This window comes from Miscanthus floridulus, chromosome 5 (assembly GCF_019320115.1).
Source record: "Miscanthus floridulus cultivar M001 chromosome 5, ASM1932011v1, whole genome shotgun sequence".
Taxonomy (NCBI): Eukaryota; Viridiplantae; Streptophyta; class Magnoliopsida; order Poales; family Poaceae; genus Miscanthus; species Miscanthus floridulus.
The window spans coordinates 131,459,503-131,471,615 of record NC_089584.1 but is presented as its reverse complement, the minus strand read 5'-3'; the positions used below and the strand labels follow the sequence as shown (position 1 = coordinate 131,471,615).

At 47.4% G+C, this 12,113-nt stretch overlaps 1 protein-coding gene across 1 annotated transcript; it reads right to left on the bottom strand.

Moving 5' to 3' along the window:
- Positions 1-4,906: 4,906 nt before the first annotated feature.
- On the bottom strand, positions 4,907-5,950 carry LOC136453637 (transcription repressor OFP13-like). The gene has a single exon (XM_066454196.1). The coding sequence runs from the start codon at positions 5,803-5,805 to the stop codon at positions 5,026-5,028; it is 780 nt and encodes a 259-aa protein (XP_066310293.1). The 5' UTR covers positions 5,806-5,950; the 3' UTR covers positions 4,907-5,025.
- Between the last annotated feature and the right edge of the window lie 6,163 nt (positions 5,951-12,113).

The following is a 12,113-nucleotide window of genomic DNA, read 5'->3' as shown; positions in this document are numbered from 1 at the left end:
GTGATCGGACCACCTGGTGCTCAGACTTCTCCACCGATCAACTGGTCGGACCGCTTGGTTTATGGACTCCGTCACCGACCAGTTGATCGGACTGTTCGCCGCTCGTGCTTCATCGCTAGCTACGCCGGTTACTCCTCGACCCTCGGATTCTTTGTGCTCGAGGACTAAGTGGGCACACTTCACCGCACGGACGTCGTCAGCTACGTCCGTGCTTAGACCTCGCTGCCTACGCTGGGCACTCCTCGGTGCTCGGACCTCGCTGCCTACGCCAATGACTCCTCGGTGCTCGGACATCGCCGCCTACACCGGGGACTCCTCGCTCCTCGGTGCTCGGTCATCGACGGCAACGTCGGGGACTCCTCGCTCCTCGGTGCTCGGTCATTGCCAGCGACGCGGGGGACTCCTCGGTGCTCGATCATCGACAGCGACGTCGGAGACTCCTCGCTCCTCGGTGCTCGGTCATCGACAGCGACGCCGGGGACTCCTCGCTCCTCGGTGCTCGGTCATCGCCAGCGACGCCGGGGACTCCTCGCTCCTCGGTGCTCGGACATCGCCGCCTACGCCGGGGACTCCTCACTCCTTGGTGCTCGGTCATCGCCAGCGACGCCGGGGACTCCTCGCTCCTCGTGCTCGGTCATCGACAGCGACGCCGGGGACTCCTCGGTGCTCGGTCATCGCCAGCGACGCCGGGGACTCCTCGGTGCTCGGTCATCGCCAGCGACACCGGGGACTCCTCGCTCCTCGATGCTCGGTCATCGCCAGCGACGCTGGGGACTCCTCGCTCCTCGGTGCTCGGTCATCGTCAGCGACACCGGGGAGGGGACTCCTCGCTCCTCGGTGCTCGGTCATCGCCAGCGACGCCGGGGACTCCTCGCTCCTTGGTGCTTGGTCATCGACAGCGACGCCGGGGACTCCTCGCTCCTCGGTGCTCGGTCATCGCCAGCGACGCTGGGGACTCCTCGCTCCTCGATGCTCGGTCATCGCCTACGCTGGGGACTCCTCGCTCCTCGGTGCTTGGACATCGCCGCCTATGCCGGGGGCTCCTCGCTCCTCGGTGCTCGGTCATCGCCAGCGACGCCGAGGACTCCTCGCTCCTCGGTGCTCGGTCATCGCCAGCGACGCCGGGGACTCCTTTGCTGCTCAGATCTTGCTACGTCTCATCGGTGTGCTATCAAGCTGCTCCATGATGTTCGGATCAGGGTGCTGATCTTGGGCAGCACGTCTGGGGTCTTGATACGCGCATGTCAGACGACGTCGGCAAGCTTTCATACTTCTTTGACCCTGCTACAAGATTCATTCTTCATCTTCCAGCAGGCTCGGAGACTAAGTGGGCACACTTCACCTTGCGGTGAATGTGCTTGTTCTCATCTCGAGGCTACGCCCGGGGACTGGCTGCCTGCTCGGCTGGTCTTCTACTTTATGATCCTGGCACCACGTGACTGTGTCACCTACTGTCAGGCTCGGGGACTAACTGTGGGGTATGGCCCCCAAGACATGGGCCGCACCATCGGAGGTGGCCCGGCCCACAAGATCAAGGCGTGCACGGCGCTGCTCGGCGTGCACCGCAAGACATTGTATAGTACCAAATAGCATACTTTACTTGTAACCCTACCCTTCCAGAGTATATAAGGAGAGGCAGGGGTCCTCTACTCGACATCATGTATTCAATACAATACACCAAAGACACAGGACGTAGGGTATTACGTCGATCAGACGGCCTGAACCTGTCTAAATCGCTGTCTCTGCGCCTTGTGTCACCATCCGGTTCCTGATTACGCGCATCCCCACCGACAAATCTACCATCGCGGGATACCCCTCGGTGGACTGTCGACGATATTATGTCGACAAATCTTTTTGTGGGTTTCGGACCCCATGGACATACATTTACATTCTTTATTTACATAGTAGTCATGAACTGTCAAATACTAGCTGATGCCATGTCAGCCCATCGTATCTACTCAAACCTACTGCTGACATATAGCTGTATGATATATCTCTTTTTTCATGAGAATGAAAAACAAACTGAATCTAATATTGCTTCGGATGTCAAATATGCCCCCATCCCACCAGGCTACAAGGTTGTGCGGTAATTTTATTTCACAAACGTACTGATAGCCACAACCTAATATCATCTAAGTTTTGCTAATTTAAGGTTTATTTATGTCCTTCAAACATATTCAGGTACCTCCTGAGTGGATTCTGTATTTTATACATATTCTAGCTTCTTCAAAGGAAAGGTGTGTTTTCATACTGCTATGGTACCCTTCCTATTATTATGTTATCCAGGGTTTTAGATTTACGACATAGATTATGCAGGGTGATGCAATTAACCTTTTCTCGCTCACTCATGCCAGGAACTTGGTGTCACTTTTTCTGCCTTTGCCTCTTGAGTCATAGAAGTCAGGATGATGATAAGGATATTGAAAATTGCCTGCTGCAGTCTATGCTGTGTACCAACATGGAAAAAGTTAATTAGTTAGCCTTCAAATTACTTAGCTAGAAAGTTTAATAGATGAAATTTGTTGTTTCATTTATCTGGACTAAACCGTCCACCTAAAAGTCATGGAATATTTGTTATAATCTGGTATAAATAAATGTGTATTGTCATTGAGTTTCAGTACAATCGCAGAAGAAGATAAGTCATGATGGAGTTGTGCATGAAAAATATATGTTCTGGTCGAATTTGAATTGTAAATTTGAATTTTTTTTACGGAAAAATATATTGTAGGGGCGGTTATAGATTGAACCGCTCCTACAAACGGATATTATAGGGGCGACTGGTACTACAGCTGCATCATTTATTTAGAGGACAAATCGATTTATAGGACGGTCCGGGAACCGTTCCTACAAATGCATGATTTGTAGCCACGTTTTGGTTGGGACGGTTGAACCGCCCATACAAATCACCTGGAGCCGTCCCTGCAAAAGGTTTATGTAAAGGTTTATGTAGCAGTGATAGGTGGCTTCAATATATACGTTCGGGCTCTTGTAGGATGTATACTAGGGTCAAATTAAACAGCCAAACGTACCCAAGCTTATAATAAGGTATAAGCCTACTTCAACATTGTACTATGTAAATGGTTAACAGTGTTCAATGATGTCCACCTCCATCTATAAATGATTACGTTTATCTGAAACCCTCTAACCATTTAAATAGACGGCTTTTAAATAATGCTCCCCTCTACTAATCAGAGAGTTGTCTTCATTTTGTTTTGCACTGATTGTCAAGCTAAGGCTGCGTTTAGTTCGCGAAATGAAAATTTTTTGATGTCATATCGGATGTTTCGGGGATGTCGGAAGGGGTTTTTGATACTAATAAAAAAACTAATTGCATAGCTCGCCTGAAAACCGCGAGACGAATTTATTAAGCCTAATTAATCCGTCATTAGCGCATGCTAGTTACTGTAGCACTTATGGCTAATCATGGACTAATTAGTCTTAAAACATTCATCTCGCGATTTTCAACTAAACTGTGCAATTAATTTTTTCGTCTATATTTAATACTCTATGTATGTACCGCAAGATTTGATGTGATAATTTAGGGTGAAAATTTTTAGAAACTAAACCAGGCATATATGGCCGGAAACAATAAACCCCAACCCTGGGAGAAGAGAGAGAATATACCTACCGTACCAGTACGACGGATGAAAGCACGAATATTTAATCATTTTTTGGAAGAAAAAAAAACTAGCCCGTACAGGCGTACAGCTACCTATTTTATTGAATATTGAGTGCAATGGTTGTCCACGTTGCGCGCGCGCGTTGGATATCATGTTCGTTTGTTGGTTTTAGCCAGCCCAAACCAGTTAGCTAAAGGTATTTTTTTTTACAATAAACCAGCACCAGTCAGTCCAAACTAGCTCAGAAACCAACCAGCGAATAGGCCGATTGAGTGCAATGGCTAGCCCTTGTTTAGTTCCACCCTAAATTCCCCAAAAGTGCTACAGTATCTATCACATCAAATGTTTGCGGCCTGTGCATGGAGCATTAAATGTAGACGAAAAAAAACCAACTGCACAGTTTGGTAGGAAATTACGAGACGAACGTTTTGAGACTAATTAGTCCATGATTGAACACTAATTGTCAAATAAAAACAAAAGTGCTACAGTAGCCTTAAATTCCAACTTTCTCAAACTAAACAAGCGATGTATGAAAGTGTGTAGAGCATATATATATATCGTAATCATTTATGATGCTGTAGCCTGTTGCAATCCGGTGACCCACTGGCACAATGTACGACCAGCAGCCCTGCGCTAGTACCGGTCGCCATTTGCATCTGGCTTCGTCTTTTTATCGGTGCATTTTAGCTTTGCTCTGAATCAAATTCTCTAACTTTACTGAGCTTATAGAAAATCTGAATCAATAGCTACAATATCAGATTAGTTTTATTAAAGACGACATGAAATATATCTTCATTGCAACATCAGTAAATGTTAATATTTTTTCCAAGAAAAAGTAAAACTTTTATGACAACTAAAATCTAGGACGGCGGGAGTACCGTTTTGCTTGATCACCATGAACTCATGATCTTACATCCGCCCACATATATAGTCCATGCATGCATGTTTTGCGCCGTAACGACCTTCTTAATTGTTTCATACACATAATCTGAACAGGTTGATCGTACGTCTAGATAAGGGCTCGTTTAGTTCCCAATTTTTTTTTGGGTTTGGCTACTGTTTGGATACTGTAGCACTTTCGTTTGTATTTGGTAATTAGTATCTAATTATGGACTAATTATGTTCGAAAGTTTCATCGATTTCTCACTTAATTGTGCAATTAGTTTTGTTTTTCGTCTACATTTAGTACTCCATGCATGTACTGCAAGATTCGATGTGACACTTTGGGTGAAATTTTTTTAAATCTAAACAGAGCCTAAGTCAACGTAGGATGATCGTCTTGAGTCTTGACACATAGTACAATAGTACTATGGTACATTTGTGCTCTCTAGTCTCTAAACATTTCAGAACGACGAGATTAATTAACACGTAGATAAGCCAAATAAATCACGAAGATTAGTTCAGCTTAATCCAAACATGACACGGTGAACACTGCAGCTGGTTTGACCTTCTCCGCCACATCCAACTCTCCCGCCGCAAACGTGCAAGATGAGGCCTCCGAAGAGCACGCCTCGCGAGCCGGGTCGGCTATGTCGACGACGACGTCGATGAACGCGGCCACGATGGCGCAGTGCGTGTCCCCGTCGTTGGCTCGCAGGTACCAGCCCAGCATCTCCTCCAGCCAGCCCCAGTCGCCGATTCCGTGCGCGGCCATCATCTCCTCCATGGACGCCCGGAAGTCCGCGTACGGGTCCGCGGACTCGAACGCGACCGCCACGGCGCCGCCGAACGCCTCCTCCTCCTCCTCCTCCTGTTTGGCGCCCGCGCAGGCGGCGGCGGCGTTCTTCTCTTCGAGGATGGAGTTGGTGGCCGACGCACCTGGGTCGAAGAGGAGCCGGTCGGAGCGGATCCCCCGCACGACGGCGTCGTCCGCCGCGTCGTCGCACGCCGCCGCCGACGCCTCGGACGCCGTGGAGAGGCTGTCGGAGCAGCAGTCCTGCCGCGCGGAGGAGGCCGTGAAGGAGGAGTCGGCGGAGTCGAGGACGATGGAGGCAATGGTGGTCCTGCCGGCGCCTGCCACCTGCGGCGTCGTGGCTCGGGTGGACTGCGCTCTTGGGTTCTTGCTGGACGGCCATGGCCATGCAGCCGGGCCGGCGGTCGTAGCGGGAGGAGGCGGCGGTGGTAAGGAAGTGTCCCTTGCCTTGCCATGGAAGAGGGAGCTCAGGGCCAGCCTTCTGGTCACCATGGCCGCAGCACTGCTCGAGGTGAACCGTGAACCTGAGGAATAGGAGTAGAGGAGCTAGGAGGAGGAAAAGGTTGGTGCGTGCCTTAAAACGCTTGAAAACCTTGTGCGACATGGCGGACGGCTGTGCAGCTTGGTTTTAAAGGAGTTTGCGAGGGAAAAGGTGAACAGAAAACGGGCGGGTCTTCTGCGACGTAGCAGCACGCATCCAAGCACGGTTCGGCCTCCAGACTCCGAGGCGTTCATGTGTGCCCTGGGGTATGATGGAACAGTTGTAACTTCACGTCACAGCGCAAGTGTGCCACCCATCCTGTACGCAGACGATCCGGACTACAGGAGGCTGAAAAGACCCACACATGTGCATGCAAGTCGCAACACGGGCAGGGCAGGACGCATGCAGGAGGGACAGGAGTACAATGCCTGATTTGCAGGGGTACCCTGTCCCGTACCGTATGCAGAGAGACGACCTTGTTGTTTTTTACCCACGAAGATTGATGCGCGTAAAAGGCTGTGTGGGTCTTTTCAACGAACGCTAGCTTGTCAATCAAAGGTTAATTTCACGAAAAAGATCGAGTCCGGTTGCGTTCCTAGTATTCCGTTGGTTGGTGCAATGGCCTTTGCCAATGATGATCAGTGGCCAGTGCAGGGACTTGCCTGTTTCACCGTGTTCTCGCACGTTTGTGACCCGCTCGCTGCTAGTGTCAAAAGATTCGTGAGGAAACTCACATCGCCGGGCGGGAACAGTGCACAATGCTGAGTTGGTGATGCAGCTGAAACAGTTAGCGCGCTGCCGACTCGTGTGAAGCCAGGGCCCGGCCTCAGCGGACAATGTGCAGTGCAGGCATGGAGCATGCTGCACCTGCATTTAACCCTTGACGTGAAAGCACGAGGGGAGCAAGCAGCCTGCCGTGAAGAGGTACTCTTTCCGTTTCTCCGCCCTAAGAACATGGTTAATAAGCCGGCCAGCAGCCGGCGGTACGCTGAGCCATGTCATCTCAAGGCAGCATATGCAAATATGTGAATAATAAGCTGGCGTTTAGGTTGGCTGTTAGTTTTTCTTTATTGAATACTTTATTTGCATGTGCATCTCATCTCTTGTGGCTACATCTTTGTTGCCCCTTGCAATGCCAGGCAAGAAAACAGACCTGGTGGGAGCATAGGATCCAGAGGAGGGGACGGGGGGCCACCAAAACAGCAGCTCTATCGCTCGTACAGGATGGGAGCAGACGATTGTGTCTTGGGAAGTGCCCTTCAGCCGGACGGCAAGGCTACTGCCCGCTTCCTTCTCTCTCATCTGTTCTCCCTCCTCCTGCTCAGATTCTGTTGACGTGGACTCCCTCGCCGCCGGCTTCCAGTCGATCAGTATACTTGCTCTAAGCTCTCTGCTGCCTGTAAGCCTGTTCTTCAGACTTTTCTCGGTCGTATGTTCCAACTGTGGGAGATTGGACGTGCCTTCGCCGCTGCAATGCTGCGTATCGCCGTATCGGTGTCCCATGTCCCTGCGTGCGCTCGTTACTGACGATGCTGTTGGCAAAAGGAATATTTGTTTGCGAATTTTGCCGCGAAGGACGGAGACCGCGCCATCTTACCAATTGTCGCCTATGTCAAGTCACTGTCTGGACTGCGGACCATGTGGACGATCATTTCCGCTTTGGCGTAGCCTATCCGAGCCATGATGCTATAAGGCCTCGTATAGATCCAAAATTTTTTGGATTTTGGCTACTGTAGCACATTCGTTTGTATTTGACAATTAGTGTCTAATTATGGATTAATTAGGTTCAAATGTTTCGTCTCGCGATTTCTCACCCAACTGTGCAATTAGTTTTTTTTGTCTACATTTAATACTCCATGCATGTGCCGCAAGATTCGATGTGACGGATACTGCACAAATTTTTTTGGAATCTAAACGGGGCCTAAATTTCCTTGTCTTTAACAGCTATATGCATTCTGCAGGGTGGTATATCTAGGTTTCAAACTTGGGATGCAGCTTTTTAGATAATGGTATAAACATCTGGCTTCATCCTCGCTCAAATTAAGGTGAGAAATCAGACCAAATTATTACAAAAGGTTCTCACACTTACGTTTAAAGCAGACTCACAAAAAAAGATAGAAAATCAATTTGTAATCCTAGACATAATGGGCCATCCATAAGAGAACAAAAATGCCAAAGCCGATGTCTCCAAGGTTTGATAAGCTTTGTAGATACATTCTTTCTTTTCTTCACTTCGCTGCAACAGACTCCAAAACCGGAACCAGTATGTTCCCCTGAATAATACCTACAAAAATGTTTTAGGACTGCACTTATCAAAAACACTATTATTTCTAGTGAGCCATAAGGACCAATAGAAGGCAGCTGCCCCTGCTAGTAATAACAAGCTTGAATATTTTCCACACTGCTTATATCAATTCCCAAAAAGGTTTTCTACAGTACAGGGTGGGGTAATACCAAACACCATATGCAACGCACGCCAAAGAAATTTAGCATAATTACACTAAAAAAACGATGTTGAATAGTCTCAAAATTACTGCAGAAGCAACAATGTTTGCTTCCTTGCCAATTTCTTTTAGCTAGGTTGTCTTTAGTTAGTATTACACCCTTTTCGAGGAACCAAAGAAAAATCATGATTTTAAGTGGCAATTTGACAGGCCAAATTTCTTGTGTTACTTTGATGTCATTAGTGATGAGGTATCTATACATCGACCTAACCGTAAAACTACCACTTTTACTTAAGGTCCATGTGATAGTATCCTTCCCTGCTTGTAGGTTTACATTCGCAATAGTTGCAATTAGATTATTCCATTCCAGCAATTTATTTCCAATTAGTGCCCTTCTAAAAGAGACACGCTAAACCCTATTTTATAAGTCTATATTTTTTTTCTTGTGCTGGTCATTTTGCTAGAAAAACCTTGATCTATAATATTCTATTTTCTCGAGAACCCCTCGAGGTACCTCAAAGAAAGAGAACATATACATCAGTAAACTGGATAGCACAGAATTGATTAGCACAAGCGTGCCACCTACTGATAGGAACTTGCTCTTCCAACTACAAAGTCTTTTCTCAATTCTTTCTTCAATGATCATCCGGTCTTTGTTATTTAATTTTCTAAGATGCATAGGTATTCCCAGATATCGGAAGGGATAGGATCCTACTTTACGGCCAAAGAGTTGTGAGTATTGATATTCACATTCTTTTGCTTGCCCAAAGCAGAAGATCTCACTCTTATGAAAGTTTATTTATAGACCTGATAATTGTTCAAAAGTGCAAAGGAACAACTTCATATTTTTTGCTTGTTTAATATCATGGTCCATAAAAATAATTGTATTATCTGCATATTGCAAGATGGATAAACCATCTTCAATGAGGTGAGGCACTATCCCTTTTATCTGGTCATCCTCTTTGGCTCTCGCTATAATAATCGCTAGCATGTACGCCACTATATTAAATAGCACGGGGGACAATGGAAAATTGACGAGGGCCATGCATTTAAAGGAAGATAGCCTGTTAGTGTTAGACAACGATTCTACGTAATTGCGTCGTCGTCAGCATTATTGATGGTCCAGCAGCTCGTACCGAGTCCTTGTAGTAGGGCTCGTAAGAAGCACGGACGAGCGCTAATAGGAGAACATATACGTATCAAGGATTCGAGACAAGTTCGTGTGTCTTGTTTCCTTGTGGACGCTCAAGCGGAGCAATCAGATCGAGCGCGACCGCCGTGAAAGCTACAACTCGTCGCTCTTCCGTAGTACTGGTATGCTCATCCTGGAAAAGCAATACTGGTGTGTCGGATGTGGAGCCAATCAGCCAAGGCCGTGTTTGGCACGGCTTCGCGTGTGCGGGTTCTTCCGCCGGTGCTGGAACCGGAGCCAGAGCCGAAGCCACAAACCGTGGATCTACCTTTGTATGTGAAAAGGGCTGTAGCTCCTCCTCCTCCAAACATACAAAAGCGCTCCTCCTCGTGTCCTCATTTGGTGTGGCTCTTCCGGCTCCGCTGCCGGAGGTGATGGTAGAGCCAGACCCGAAACGCCACAAAAATATGCCTGTAAATATGACTGCTACCTGCACTTTAGTTTATGCAGAGAACGGAGATTAATCTTTCGTTATAAAAATATGCGGCTGGCATCCGAGAAGTGTTGTTTAAAGTGTTTTTCCAGAAGTAAACTAGCGCTCATTTTAGGCCCTGATCACTTGAACTTATCAGCCTGGTGCAGTGTTTTTCTCTCACAACAAAACAACATCAGCCGGCTTATCAGCCGCAGAAACCATCAGCCAACAACTCGCTAAATCATGCTGAAAACTCGCTAAAATGAGCTTATGGCCTCGTTTAGATTGCGAAAAAATTTCAAACGATGAATAGTACCACTTTCGTCTTATTTGACAAATATTGTCCAATCGTGGACCAACTAGGCTCAAAAGATTCATCTCGTGATTTCCAACTAAACTGTGTAATTAGTTATTTTTTTTACCTACATTTAATACTCCATGCAAGCGGCTAAAAATTGATGTGATGGAGAGAGAGTGAAAAAACTTGGAATTTGGGATGCATCTAAACAAGGCCTATGTAAGTAATGTAACCATGCCTGGTTCTCGATCAGGGGTGAAGAAAGGAGATGTTTTTACCCACAGTGCGCAGGATGACAGGACACGGAAGCAGCAACAAACATCACAGACGCCCAAATCTACCGAAAAGATTGCCACAGTCCACGTGAAAGCTAGCCTTGTCTTGCTCGCTAGCAGTAGCAGCAGCCTAGCAGAGACGGCCAGGCGGCCAGGGGACGGCAACCCGCCAAGCTTTCTTGTACCTTTCTTCATTGCCCCATGCCTGTTCGCCATCATTACTTCTTGCATGGTTTGCGATCAGTGCCACAGTTGCTACCCCCACCATCAGATTACTGTCTCTGACAAGTGGGAGACCACTGAGGGAGCAAGCAACTGTTTGAATTTTTTTCTGTCTTTTTTTTAAAAAAAAATTATTTGTGCCAGGAGCGAGATTTACCGAAGAGAGTGGCATATGGGGTCTCCCACGTGGGGCAGAATAGCAAGGTCTACTGTGCTTGTACCAATTTTGCTCCTTGCAGGGGGTGTTGAGATCTATCCATCCATACCCATATTTCAATTTTTTTTTTAAAAAGTCTGTACTCGTGTATCCCAAAATAAGTCTTCATCTCGTATTTTAAAAAGTCAAATAATCTCAACTTTAATCAAATATATAAAAAAATATTTAACATTTATTATACCAGACATGCATTATTCGATTAAAAAATATTATATATTTCATAGTAAATCTATTTAAAGATACAAATCTAGATACTATTTTGTTTAAGTGTATATCAAAGTCTCCATCGCATATTTTAAAAAGTCAAGTAATCTCAACTTTGATAAAATATATAAAAAGAATACTTAATATTTGTGATGCTAGATAAGTATCATTAGATTAAAAGTATTCATAGTAAATCTATTTAAAGATACAAATTTGATATTATTTTATTTAAATCTAGTCAAAGTTAAGACGGATCGATTCCTCGAAATATAAGACTTATTTGGGGACGGTGACAGTATACTACACTGCTGCTCCGCAGTGCTGTACCAGGTCAAATGAAAATAATCCAAAAATGTGGCACTCATTACTGCTGCAGCTCCGAGATATACAGTAACGAGTATACTCGTCGTGGCAGTAAACAGCAGCAGCGCCAGGGTGCAGAAGAGTTCATAGTTCCCTGTGCACCCGCGTGCCGTGGACACTGGACAGCTTAGCCCGCGTACTGTTCCGCTTGCACGGTGCGAGCGCAGCAGATAGACGTGCGCGCTGTGCCGCTGCCGCTGCACCTGCGCACCCGCCTGAGGCCTGAACGCGCAGCTAGACCAGCGAAAGCTAGCGAACAGGGCTGGCCGCCCGGAGCGGCGCGGCGCAGCTCATGATGACGATGATGGCTTTGGCTTCCCCCATCGACCCGCTGCCTGCATGCAAGGTCACGGCGCCGAGCGGACTGCGCCCGACCGCGAGTCACGCAGGCTCTCCTGATCCGGGCAGACCACTGTGACGGTGCATGGACGTGGATCCCCGCTCTCTACTGAATTGGTTTTGGGCGCAGCTCATGATCAAATGAAAGGTAAGGACGAAAAGGCTTCGGTATTCGTTACAACCCTGATCCTGACCGAGTACTCCAGTCTTTTTGCCTCGGGGTCGGGGAGGTGGTGGAGGGAGAGGACACAGGAGGTAACTAATGGCGGCCGGCAGGTTGACGGTGTACAAGGCCATGAGCGAGTGGCAGGTGCCCGGTGTTGGGTGGGGATGCACAAGGGTTTCAGCCT

Excerpts from the sequence above, each read along its gene's own strand:
- LOC136453637 (XM_066454196.1), bottom strand. The coding sequence starts at position 5,805 with ATGGTGACCAGAAGGCTGGCCCTGAGCTCCCTCTTCCATGGCAAGGCA.